Source organism: Ochotona curzoniae, unplaced genomic scaffold (assembly GCF_017591425.1).
Source record: "Ochotona curzoniae isolate NIBS_2020 unplaced genomic scaffold, NIBS_Ocur_1.0 contig_66, whole genome shotgun sequence".
NCBI classification, from domain to species: Eukaryota; Metazoa; Chordata; class Mammalia; order Lagomorpha; family Ochotonidae; genus Ochotona; species Ochotona curzoniae.
Window position 1 is genome coordinate 25,805,002 of NW_024466512.1, and position 14,269 is coordinate 25,819,270.

The window sequence follows — 14,269 nt, forward strand, 5'->3', positions numbered from 1 at the left end:
TTTTATTGGAAAAGCTGATATATAGAGAGGAGGAGAAACAGAGAGGAAGATCTTCCATCCAATGGTTCACTCCCCAAGTGGCCACAATGGCTGGAGCTGTGCCTATCTGAAGCCAGAAGCCAGGAGCTTCCTCCAGGTCTCCCATGTGGGTGCAGCGTCCCAAGGCTTTGGGCCATCTTACACTGCTTTCCCAGGCCACAAGTAGAGAGCTGGATGGGAAGTGAAGCTGCTGGGATTAGAACTGGCGCCCATATGGGATACAGGCATGCTCAAGGCGAGGACTTTAGCTGCTAGGCCACTGTGCCAGGCCTTCATCCCTACATATTTACTAAGAGAAACAAAAGCACGTGTATATATAGAGATATGCACAAATGTTCAATAAAAATATTATGATACTCAAGAAAATAACCTTAATGTCTGTCAAAACATAACCACATAAAGATGCATGTTTACCAATGAAAGATTATTATGCAATTAAAACTAATGAACTAATAATTGCAAAACAACACAACATGGATAAATCTCAAAATAATTTTCCTAAGTAAAATAAACAGGGTCAAAAATTCATATCATTCCATTTCTATAACATTTCTAGAAAATATAAACTATTGGGACAGAAAGCAAACCAATGGTTGCCTTGGGTGGGAGGCAGAAAGAAGGAGACAGGGCAACAGGGCAGGGGAAAAATTTTGAAAGTACTTGATAGGACTGTTTTATCTTGATTGTGAAAACAGTTTTATGGATGTCTACATATGTTGAAACTTGTCAAATTACAAACTTTAAATACATGTACATTATTACATTAGGCATAAAAGGGATAGGCATTTGTCATCGCAGATGTATTTTGCATTGGTACTACCCTGCAATAACTCCAGTTTTAGCAACTTAAATTTTTCACTCAAAAAAAAAAAAAAGGTGGAAACAAATCTCCAAATCCATTTTAGCAAATATAGATACTGCATCCAAAAGCAAACATACAAACTCTGACTTTGTTGGCTTATTCAGTTTGATCTTTTAGAATTATTCAACATTGATTATTTCAATTATAACACCTTACCTCATGTTTTTCAATCATCATTTCATCAAAAATGTTTATATGCACATAATCTTTTATTTCAGATAAGTTTGAGAAGCTATAATCTTGTCCCGGTGAGCTACAAAAAAGAAAAACCCACTTAAATGTTTAAGTTTTTAGCATCAAATTAGTTTCAAAGAGTATAATCAGCTCATACAATTCCTGAGTTTTATAAAGTATAAACTAGGAAAAAGCCACATCTTTGACAATTGGCTGTTATCTTTCATTAAAGCCAGTGTGCACTTTGTATTATTTTATTTTATATTTAAGCAGAAATGCTTTCACTGCAGTTATCTTTTACAAATTATCTGAAGTATGGTACATTAAAATTTTCCAATGAGGGCCCGACATGTTAGCCTAGAGCCTAAAGTCCTTGCCTTGCACATGCTGGGATCCCATACAGACGCCGGGATTAGAACCAGCAGCCCTACTTCCCATCCAGCTCCTTGCTTGTGGTCTGGGAAAGCAGTGGAGGACGGCCCAAAGCCTTGGGACCATGCACTTGTATGGAAGTTGCAGCCTCCTGGGGAGTGAATCAACAGATGGAAGATCTTTCTATTTCTCCTCCTCTCTGTATATCTGAATTTCCAATTAAAAATAAAGTCCAACTAAAATTCTTCTGCTTTCTGCTAATTCACACATTTAATGAAAACGCCCTCTTGTTCTCAGTTATAGGTGTGATTATTTAACTGCAGAGTCTATTATCTTCCTACACTTATTTTCTCCAACAGAAATTTGGATAGGAGGACATTTTTAATTTTAATTTTGAAAGTTGTCTCTGATGGCTTATTTGGATAGGAACATTTTATTTATTTACTTACTTATTTTATTTGAGAAGCAGAACAAGAGCAAAAGAGTTCTAATTTGCTGTTTCATTCTTCCAATGCCTACAGTGAACCGGGCTGGACTGGGGCCACAGCCTGGAGTTGGAACTCAGTTTAGGTCTTTCATGTGCATCGCAGAGACCCACTACTGGAGCCATCACTGCTCCCCAGATTCTACACTGGCAGAAAGCTGAAGTAAGGCACTAAAGACAGGAACGGAACCTAAGTACTCCAAAGTGGGATGCAGTATCTGAACTGTTAGGCTGAATGCCTTCCCCTAACATTCAGAACTAACATTTTAGAAACTGAAGCTCAAGGAAGCTAACTAGTTTATTCAAGATGATATCATCTCTAAATAATCCAGCTCTAATCTAGACCCAGTTCTTTCTGACTCCAAAGATCATTATTGCTTTACCATATAATCGCCACTGACATTATTTGTTAATGTTTGTTGCATAAGATAGCAAGTATTATTTCAAAGCACAACCAATAGTTTCTACAACTTTCTCAGATGCACAGCAAGTGATAGCTGAAAATGCTAGATAACAGTTTAAGTTGTAGTCCTTATATTTCTAATTGATAACATGCTGACTCCCTTGCTTTGATCCTCAAGGGTTTCCTTTCATGTTGAGAAGGCCTCAGGCAGGGCAGGTGAGGTGGTGTCTATCTGCAGTGCCATGTCAGTAGAAGAAAGGATGACTGCCATCTTCAAGATATTTCTGAGCTTGTCAACTTGGTATGTTGCTTAAGTTACCCATCTTCTGCCATTATCTTCAATTTTGTATTCTCCTTAAATTTCCCTCAAATTTCACAGTTCTTTTTCCAAAGTAGGGTTCATAGGGATAATTACTATTTACTTATTATTCAATTTATTTCATTTCCATGCCATTTTTTTTTTTTTACCTAAGTGTCACGAATTGGGGAGTGGAGAATAAGAGTCTTACATTGGAGGCAGCAAAAGTTGAAGCTGGATGATTTTGTTGGAGCTGCAGCTTCTGATTCACTTGGTTGTACCACGAATGTGCATTATTTCATTTCTAAAGCTGCAAGGTTGGAAACACCCCTTATCCTTCTCTTTAGTTTGTCTTCAGGTTTATTTGTCTTCCTTGCTACTTTGCTTCACTTAATCTATTTTTTCTAACGCTAAATCTTATACTTCAAAAACTTTACAAACATATAACCACATATAGAAGGATTTTAAAGAAGTTTGTAGAAAATGAAAAACTATGCAGATTTTAATTTTTTGCACTAAATCTTACATATGAATATTTAAAATATTTATTTATTTGAAAGGTGGAGTTGCAGACAGACTGCGAAAGAGCGAAAAAGAAAAGAGATCTTGCATCCACTGGTTCACTTCTGACACAACTACAATGGCCAGGACTGGATCAGGTCGAACTCAGGAGACTAGAACTCATTCTACTGCCTTCCCTTTGATGGAGCAAGAAGGAAAAGCAGGTCTAAAATTCTTCACCACTTTGCAGTCTCTTGCCTCTGTGACTAAGAGCACTCCATTGAGAAACTTCCCAATCTCTTCCATCCTTACTTAACCAGCTTAACTCCACTTCAGCCTTTAAGCTCATGCCTGCCCAGTTTACAAAGCCAACTCCCACAAAACAACTCCATGCCAACCCACTCAGTCCTGCTTAATGACCCAAAACTTAAAAACAGCTCTGGTTGTGTAGACAACCAGCCTGCATGAAGGCAGTGCTCCAATCCCTACCAGTACTGGGTCATTTCAGGCATGTCTCTGAAGCAATCTGTTTTGGCTCTGCAATTTGTGGTCTGTTTCATTGTCCTGTCCTGTCTCTGGTTTGTCTTGCTTTTATACTCTCATACCTAGGTGCATCAGGAGACATCTGGATAACATGGGATGCTGAAACTACCAATTGTGGCTTAACGCATTGTGACACAATGCTGGCCCCCAAACTTATCTCTTAATCCCACTTTTAAACAAATCTTTAGAAACTTTTTATAAGCAAACATATATGAAATTAAGCTTGATATTTTACAATGTAATCAATTTACATTTAAACCAGTATGCTCATGCACAAATAGTAACGTCAAGAAAGCATGTCTCAGATTATAATGCAGAACAAGAAGTGCAAGGTCTAGACAGGCAGTCTAATAGCAAGGATATGTGTTTCGAAATCTAGACAAAGATTGAACATACAACTGTGCCAGGATTGAATCTGGAGGAACAAACTTGATTTCTGCTAAAATAAGTATCCACAGTTTCTAGTTAACAAAATTCCAAAATTCCAAGGTACATTATGATGTTTTCCTCTTGGGGTAATGGCATAAACAGCATCTCATTTTTATTGCAAATCTCAGTTTGGGGTTGGAGTTTCCTTGCAAATCTCAGTTTTGAAGTGGTGGCTAGGATATGGTAGCCTATAAAATTCCATCATATATGTGCAAGTGATTATGTTAGTGCTTCTGAACATAAATAGCACTGTCTATCTGTTTGAGGTCCTATAACCAAGTACCAAGTTAGCAAATAAGGACCAGAAATGTATTTCTCCCAATTATGGAAGATGGGAAGTCCAAGGCCAAGGCACTGGCATCTGGTGTCTACTGAGGGGCCTCTTTGCTAAGTCTTCAGATTGTGAAAGAGCAAAAAAAAAAAAAAATAATAAAGAGGACAAACTATATATCTTCATAAGGCAGAAAAACATAAGAGGGTGAATCTACTCCTGTGAACCCTTTTTACTACAGTATTTACTTATTGATGAACATGTGTCAACATTGTTGCAATGAGGATTTTCCAACACACACATTTTGGGAATATATTCAAACAGTCAAAGCGTGAACATGGGTGAAATACTCAAAATATTTAACAATGAAGGAAAAATACTGAGATTGCAAAATATGTAAGTGTATGACTCAATTTGTAAAACAGAAGATACACATAAGTAAATAACATATGGGGTAAAAAAGTCTGTGAAGTAAACATAAAGGAATAGAGAATGGTAAATATAAATTCATGGTTGTTATCTCTGGGGAAAAAGAGGGGAAGCAGTTAGGTAAGGCACAGTAAGCTGCTTTGGGGATTGCTAATATTTCATTTTTAGGATGCATGGTAGACACACAAATAACCAGTTTATCATTTTTATTCAAAACTTGTGCCAAAATATTTATTACTTTATATATTTGAAATGGTAAGTCAAGAGTTTTTAAGCCTCAATGAATGATTAATTTTCATAAACGGTTCAAGAAAATACTTTTATTATTGTTTTCTTTTTCAGAAACTACAGAAAAAAAAATGGACTCCAGCATACCTTAAATCTACTTCAATTTCTTCATTCCAGCATGGATGAGATCCACTTGCAGTACTGGTTTGGTATATAGTGTGTTGAAAAGAAACTTCTACAAATGGGTTTACAGTATCCTGAAACAAATAAAAATAATGACAATTTTTTGTGGTACTTTATATAGTTAATAAGGGTAGAAAGCTAGGAAAATTGCTTGGCAACTATATTCTGGAGAATAAATTTAAAGCTGAAGAAATAGAGAGGGAGCAAACATAATGAATACTATTCTTTATAGAAATGTTAAATACTTGCCTCGTTTGAGATCTCATCTGAGGCTGTGGATTTGATTGTTTCTTTATGTCTGAGGCGAGATATAGACGACATCAAATAAGTAGGCATAGCCAGAGCTCTTCAAAAAAATAATAGTGCAAAATACATTTTAATGAGAGTTTTGATAGATGTGGGTACATTTTTGCTGTTCTTGTGAAGAAATACAATTAAGTTTCTCTGGATCTTACTGCTAGCTTTGCATTGTCATAGCATCACAAATGACTAGAGCTATGCATCTGACACGTTCTACCCTGGAAGAGTGTTCCTAAATGCTGCACAGTGGGTTGGACCTAATCTATGGTAATATTTTAAGGAATAGTAAGCCAAAGGAGAAAAGATAAAGCAAACAATACTTTGAGAATATTTACTTCATATTTTGGTATTATGATATTGTTTCAACTATAATGATTATATAAAACTGATAATTTCATATGTCCTTGTTTTACAAAATAGCCTCTGAAAATGTGCATTTATTTTGAAAACATTCATTAGATGAATAAGGCTACAGTTTGCAAAAATAGAGGTAAAACCATTGAGAAGTGTTAGCTGTAGTAGTCAATAAGCAAAATATTTTCATAGGTACAATTTGTAGATTGTAGTAAGCACAACTGAGTAAGAAGAAAACATGTAAAGCACAAGACAAGGGAGACGTAGCATTACGGAGGTACTTGGAAGCTAAATATGCACTACATACAAATCACACATGACTATTCACAAGCAAAATGGCATGGACATTTATCGCATTTAAAATAGATCTTTTGAAACTGAAAATTGGTATATATTGCCTTACCTACTAACTGTTATTTTCCTAGTGGGAATATTATAGGCTCTTAATATTCTGACAAGAATCTTAATATCTCCATTGGAGACCGTCTGAGCTGTGACTTTTTTTCTTTCTTTCCTCTGAGGCTTTAACTTTCTTCGTGGTTCCACAAACTTACAAACTGCATGTGTCAGCTGGCTGAAGAGTGAAAAGATGATCAGTCCCGCAGACATAAAATAACATAGTTACATTACTTGTGCATAAGCCACGTTAGATTTCAGCACCCGAAACCCATTAAAACTGTATTGGTTATGACAAGAATCTAGGGGCCTTCAGGGATGTTTTCCAGAGAACTTGCCGGCCCTGCTCTTGCCCCTACTCCTGAGATGTGCAGAATCCATAGGCTGAGAACTGATTCAGTTCAGAAAAGGCGCCTCCAACTGCTGCCTGTACCTTTCAACACTCTTGGTCAGCTGAGGAGTCTCTGTTTTGCAAGGGGACCTCTACAGTTTTAGCATGTGATGCATCCAGCAAAAACTTGTGCAGGAGACCTGGTGTAATGGCTCAGTGGCAAAATCCTCACCTTGCTCGTGTTGAAATCCCATATGGGTGCCAGTTCGTGTCCTGGCTCTTCCACTTCCTATCCAGCTCCCTGCTTATGGTTTGGGAAAGTGATGGAGTTTGGCTCTAAGCCTTAGGACCCTGCATCCATGTGGGAGACCCAGAAGAAGCTCCTTGTTCCAGGCTTCAGATTGCTTCAGCTCCAGCTGCTGTGGCCACTTGGGGAGTAGCAGATAGGAGATCTTTCTCTATGTATCTCCTTCTCTCTCTAAAAATGCCTTTCCAATATAAATAAATAAGTCTTTAAAAATTGTCCAGTAGCATTGTCAGGACAGGAAAATCTTAGGATTAAAAAAATGGGAAAAATATGTTCCTTTAACTTTTCTTGTTTGTAATAAAAGTCATCAGTACTGTATGAAAAATACCCTCAAGAAAGTGTACAACTTAAAGTATATCATGAAGATATTTCAAAATACAACTTTCAAATAAACAAATGTATTTTAAATCATTACATATCCCTTTATGCTCTTACACTGCATCTTTTGACTTACAACTTAACATAAAAGTAGAGAACTTGGAAGATTCTGAAAGACTTAGCTTACAGATTTTTAGTTTATATTTTTGGTAGTACCTTCCGGTTACGATTTCTTCATAATCAGCCACAATATCAGACAAGCTAAATTTGCTGATTTTGACAATTCTTTTCATTATCAACCTTCTCATCTAAAAAAAAAAATAGATTAAACATGAGTTCACTTTTTAAGGGTAAGTAGTTACAGTGCTAATTGTGCCAGTCTATTTCACTCCTAATTTTTGCGAGTATTGAACAGAAAGGGAGATTAGATCAATGAATATGGTTCTGTTTGCTATTATTATTAAAAACAGTACTCCGACTCATATTGTTAGAAAAAATAGACCCGGCACAGTAGCCTAGCGGCTAAAGTCCTCTCCTTGAACGCACTGGGATCCCATATGGGCCCTAGTTCTAATCCACAGCTCCCTGCTTGTGGAAAAGCAGTTGAGAAAAACCCAAAGCCTTGGGATTCTGCACCCATGTAGGAGACCCGGAAGAAGCTTCAGGCTCCTGGCTTCAGATCAGCTCAGGTCGGGCTGCTTCAGGCCACTTGGGGAGTGAACCATCAGATGGAAGATCTTCCTCTCTGTATATCTGCCTTTCTAATAAAAATAAATCTTAAAAACAAAAACAAAAAAGGAAGTTCATTTCTTCTTTTTTTGTGTTTTAGAGTTCATTTCATTCTAAATTCTTTGCTCTCACATTTTTTCCCATCTAAGCCACATTAAACCTGTCCAGAACTAGTTGGCACCCAAAGGTACAATTTCCCTGTGAATCCACTTGTGAAATAGCAGTAACATAGATAAATCTTAATCTGCAAATTCAAAGAAATTGTTTCTGGGTGTTCTTTGATTCTATCCTATTCTGACTTACAGTTTTCATTGTGTCAGCTTGGTAACAAAGTTAGTGCAAGGCCAAACACAATGGCTTAGTGGCTAAATCCTCGCCTTGCAGGTGCCTGGAGTCCCATACTGGTGCTGGTTTGTTTCCAGGATACTCTGCTTCCCATCCAGCTCCCTGCTTGTGGCCTGCGAAGGCAGTCAAGGACAGCCCAAAGCCTTGGGACTCTGCACCTGCGTGTTAGGCATGGAAGAAGCTCCTGGCTCTGGATCAGCTCAGCTCTGGCTGTTGAAGCCACTTGGGGAGTGAATCACTGGAGAGAGGATCTTTCTCTTTGCATCTCCTTCTCTCTGTAAATCTGTCTTCCCAATAAAAATAAATAAATCTTAAAAAAGAAAATGCATAATATAGTATTTTATCAAACTTTGTTTTAGATATTTGTCCAACAAATTGATAGGAATTGTATGCTACTACAGCTTTAATATTTTGTGACTTCTTAAATTTACATAAATGACGATGAACATCTTTCTCTGTTGATTACTGTTATGGCCTGTGTTTATTTTCCTGCTGGACTACCTTTTCACTTTCTATTTGTAGAGCTATTTAGTTTAGTCAATGAGCCTTTAACTATAAACTAAACTAAAAATATGTTATCTTGGGCAATAAAAACATATTTTTTTTTAAAAAAGCCAGTGCTTGTACTGAGCCATTTCCCTAAGCCCCTGCTGCTTGCAGGGCCAGATAATAATAAAATGCCTCAGTCTTGTAGGTGCAAATATATCAGCAAAACATTATCCAGTAACTCTTAAGACTTCAGGCATCTGTATTGCAGTAACTATTCCAGAAACCTTATACATCTGTAGTTTTAATCCGTACTCCAGCAACAGAAAAATCTTCATAAGGAATTGAGATAGGATCACACAATTTAAGTGTCTCCCCAGATTTCTAGATGTGTTTAAAAATCCTCTCTTAGCACTTTCTGACGATCTATTATCCTCCCTCCTAGGGATTCGCATTAACAAAAAATAAGAGAGGGTATCAGACAGATATGGGCTCTCTTATTTTAGCAGTAAGAAAAGTTTTCTCTTTTTCAAGAAAGGAAACTCATTATTGGAGCACATCCCATGTTTTCTTTTTTCTTATGGAGATGGTAAGACGGAGAGCCAGGATAGTAGGAAAACAACACCTGCCCATGATGAAAGTGGAACAACAAAAGTGATCTCTATTTCTGCCACCTTATCATGGTAAGCAGATGTATTAGCATAACTCTCCAAGTTTTATCCTTCATATGGGAAAGATAGCAAAGGAAACTCATTAGGTTATTTGCCAGTGACTTACAGGATAAGGTAAAAGATCTTTTTATCTCCTTCACTCTGTAAATATGTCTTTCCAATATAAATAAATCAATCTTTAAAAAATGTCCAATAGCATTCCCAGGACAGGAAAATTTTAGGATAAAAAATTGGGAAAAACTTACAGGATAAGGACAGACTTATCTGTCCCCAAGAGGGATGTGAATGTCTTCCATAGATCTTTCCATGGCCCTTCTTGAGCCTTTTCAAATTTACCTAAAATGTGAAGCTAGTGCTGTAAAGCAAAAGCTATGAGAGGTTTTACTTTAACAGGAGTTTTTGCAATTACGTTGGTATGTATTTCTTATTCCACTAATTTCTCAAACATTTATCAACATTACCAGCATTGTTCTGAGCCTCGGGGATATACCAAGAGTTCCTGATCTAAGCCTCTTAGAGTGCAGAAAGAAATCCAGAGAGAAAGTCAGTGAGGCTGGGGCTTTACTGGAGTACTCTGAAAATATCTGCTGTTTGATTTTGCATCAAAGCATATTTATTCTCTTTTGTGTCTGATTTCTGGTAGTTTCTTCATTTCCTGAAGTGCATTAGGCTATGGCATTGTGAGGCACTAATAAAAGTGGGAATTCTGCCAGAACACTGGGTTGACATTACATGAGGACTTTGGGAAGTCTTTAACATTCATGCTTAAACAGAGAAAGTTAAGATATGCATTAATGAGTTCACCATCATTGAAGCAACCCAACTGCAAAGGAATTCTGAAGAGAACTGAGGATTTCTTGGAGACTAGGCGACGAGGAGGCAGATATGCCTGTCTGACATTCTGGAATGACAATACCATGCATCCACCGCATCAGTTTTCATAAAAGTAAATGCAAACATGGAAAATGTTGTCATTACCCTTTTCAGAAAATTCAGAGAAGCAATTCTTTGTGCAGTAATAGAATTCACTTCTGAGATGGACACATCTTTCTCTATCTGACTTTCATACTCCTAAACAGAAGATTAAAGAATTAAGTTAGTTTCATTTCTTCAGTGTATCACAGAATTTGGGCAGATATAATACACTGCAACCAAAGTCTAAGTACTCACTGCAGTTCATGTCCAAGAGGACACTGGCAACAGTAAGGCACTGAGAACAGAAAACATTTTTTCCCCCATTCATCTTTTAAAATATAGTAATTATTGTGGAAAATATGTGATTGAGAAAATGTGAGTGATTGAAGAAGAAAACTCTTTGCATGCGTTTGCCTGGAAAATGCTAAAAACAAGTACAAATGTTAATGTGTAGTGGTTAACAGCATTGGCTTTATGGATAGTCATGGGTTCAAATGGGCCATGCCATTTACTAACCATGTGTTTGGGGAAATTTTACAGTTGCTCCCAACCCCAATTCCTTCTTCAGGAAGGAATTGTTTGTGAGGGTTAACTGACACAATATTTCTATAAAATGTATGGTGCATAGAAAGTAATCTATATGTGCTGACGATAATCAATAACTACATATTACATGCATAGTCTAGATAAATTATTTGTCAGGATTCTGCATCTGTACAACCTGTAATAAATTCGAGTCTTCTGTATATGTTTGCAATTTGCATCTCCATTGCACATAGAACTCACTAACGACTACATTAAAAGGGGCCAGTGCTGTGACAACGTAGTTTAAAGCTGATGCTTGCCCAGTATTCTACAGCACAGTATTACTCTGAGGGTTGCTACTCTACTTCCAACCCAGCTTCCTGACAAGCTATGTGAAGAAGCCTACTTATGTGAGAAGGAGGATGGAGTTCTGGCTCCTGGTTTAGGCCTGGTACAATCCTGGCTGCTGTGCTGTTTAGGGGCATGAACAAGTACAAGGTGTAAGTCTTATTGTCTGTCCCTCTATATCAGTCTTTCAAGTCAAAAACAGGTAAGTCTTTAAAAAAAATCTTATGCAGTTGTCCTGTGTTCTGTCCTGCTTCTATATGTGTCTTGACCTCTGGCCAATTAAGTCTGAGGCTTAATCCAGTAATTAATAGGTGTGTTGGGTCCCTTCTAGCTTGTACTCCTCAATTTTACAATTTACCTGAAATACTTCAACAGTTTGCATCAGAAAAATTCAAATTACTGAAATATTTAAGCTAAATTTTATTCTGATTCTGATAAGCTAACAGTTTTTATGATGATTGAACACTGAATTTATTAAACGGCTTTAACCATTTACACAGAGAAGCAGGTCATTCCTTACATAATTCTCTTAATATTGTAAGTTATATTAATAGATTCCATAGTTAAGTCAGTTCTGTGGTATAAAATATGCCCTATTCTATTATTTTATGTAAGTATACAAATTTATACAACACATTTTATTCAGTTTCTTAATATTTTATCAGTAATTTTCCACCTAGGCCCATAAGTAAAATGGAACTAAATTATTAAATTACTTTCACAGCGTAATTCCTTTATTATAAAACTAATTGCATGCTGGCAGACGTTTAATGATGGAGTCTTTTGCAGTGGGAGAAGAAGCTCTCACTTGCAGTGTTTGCTGATTTTGAATGTAAATATCACAGCAGTAACAAATTTAAAACAACTGATATAAAACTGTCAGGAGGGGAATTGGAAGATCTGCACAGTAGTTTCTCCGCAGCTGGAACCTGCCAGCAGCAAGACACTATCATGGAAAACTCTAAAGCCTTAACGATTCTGAAATTGATGTGCCTTATAATCAATGTGTAACTTTACCGTGGTAGAGTTTCCCATCCATGCTTCACGAAGCTGATTTTAAATTGGAAATATATTTTATAACAATAAAAATACGCTAGTTACATAAACATGTAGAATATGCTTAAATTATTTCGGTTATTAAATAGGAGGTTTGGATAACACTAAGTTGTAAAGCTAAGGACTTTTTGGAATTTGGTAGATCTACATATTTTTAATAATTGAAGAAAATGGGAGAAAGGGAAATATTTGCCTACAGATTATTAGGCTAAAAAATTATAACTGATTTAAAGCAACAAAATATTCACTATATCATACAAATAACCATTTACAAATAGAAGTTAAGTACCTGGAAGACTGTATCTGGAATCTCTGTATCATAAGGGGGCATTTGCTGCAGAAGGAAAATCCCTAATTGACCTGCATTTCTAAGCTGCAGTAACTGGAAACGCTTGCTCTTCCTCATTTCCTCCTCGGAAACAAAGTTAAATTCATCTTGCAGCTGCTCCAGACGGAAATATTTCGGAATTTCCTGCCCCTTATTATGTCTCGTGTACTGTAATGCATAAAGATATAAAGCCTTTTCTTAAAACATTAGTTTTTTTTTAAGTTAGTTATTTCAAAACATTGTTTCTCCCCTAAACTGGGAGATGTAAGAGTGTCTACATAAGTAGGAAATTGAATGATTGAATCTGTGAAGGGATAGAATCTGTTAAAAAATTACAGAACGCTGTCTACTTCGCTTCTGAATCTTTTCCCCTCCTGATTCATTCAGATAATGAAAACATCTGTGTAGCTCACTAAGCTACAATGAATAGGCTGTTGCTTTGACTGCCTTAGGAGTTGAGACAGAAACAATATTTCTACAGAGTTGGCAGCAAGTGGGAAGCTCTAATTCTGGGAAACTTAGTTGTAGTGATCTAATTTACAAAATGCTTTATGCAACATGTACAAAACTGAGTGGATGCTACATGAAAGAAATAACACTAATGGCCATCAATGAGACAAAGATTTACTAGCTATACAAGAAAAGGCAAAATACACGAAGGAATAACCACAGTAAAAGGCAGATGGAAATTTAAAGCAAGACATACAAATTTCTCAGTGGTGGTAGGAGGAGAGGGACTGGCAGCAGGGCAAACAAACCACAAGTAACTGAGGTTACCAGAAAAGCACTGATTGGACATTCATGGTGGATAGAGCGATGGCATAAATGCAAGTATGAAAAAAAGCATACTTGCTGTTAACAGAGCCATTTGCTTGTCTATAGGGAGGAACAGAAGTGACTGGGTGATGAGTCTAAGGGAAGGAGTGCACCTTAAGTGATCTTGGTAATCTCAGCACCTAACAACATTGCTGGCCCAGCACAGGTGTATGATACATGCTAGCTTGGAGGGTTAGCCTGCTGGATGTGCTATGGGCTGTTAGGTAGTGGCAGCGCACCTGTTAACAGGCCAAAAGTAATCATTATTTCAGTTACTGAATTCTTATTTGCCTTTGCAATACTACAAATGCACTTAAAACTATATCTGTAGTCAGGACATTCAGGGTTAGAGCTTAGAAAATAGAATATATGCATAGTTACTTACCATAATAAATTCTACTAAATCAGAATATTCTGGATTATTTGGATCAATTCTGATTTCATTTGCCCATTCAAAAAGCTTCTGTTCATTAACAAGCCATGGAATTCCAGGAATACCTCGTGCATCTATATTCCTTAAAACAGAGAAAATATTTTATCCATTTTTAAGACAGAATACAGATTGTACATCTATATACAGAGTAAAACTTAGCCACTGCTAGCATTTAAAAAAATAAAACCTACCATCTGCTTGTATTTAAGGATAAGTTAGTAAGTTTAGATTCAGTATCTCTTCTGTTTTTTCTCATGTTGTAACTTGTATCATGGATTTTCAGTATTTATCATCCTTTATGAAGCAGTAATCTTGAGGATAAAAACTGTAAATATTTCTCCTTGTTCTATTATCAGCTAAAATACAGTATATACTAAGTAAATGCTGCTTATTGA

The 14,269-nt window shown here is 36.6% G+C and overlaps 1 protein-coding gene across 3 annotated transcripts in view; it reads right to left on the minus strand.

The window, feature by feature from the left end:
- CC2D2B (coiled-coil and C2 domain containing 2B) overlaps positions 1-14,269 on the minus strand; it is a 66,481-nt gene that overhangs the window by 19,348 nt on the left and 32,864 nt on the right. For 2 of the 3 annotated variants that reach the window (XM_040991833.1, XM_040991832.1), the window contains exon 1: positions 1,058-1,148. In XM_040991833.1, the coding sequence (XP_040847767.1) occupies positions 1,058-1,078 (21 nt within the window). In that variant the 5' untranslated portion in view covers positions 1,079-1,148. Of the gene's footprint in view, positions 1-1,057; positions 1,155-5,180; positions 5,291-5,465; positions 5,563-6,273; positions 6,445-7,438; positions 7,531-10,431; positions 10,525-12,586; positions 12,794-13,826; positions 13,969-14,269 lie in introns of those variants that run through there. The other variant, XM_040991831.1, reaches the window with a different exon arrangement.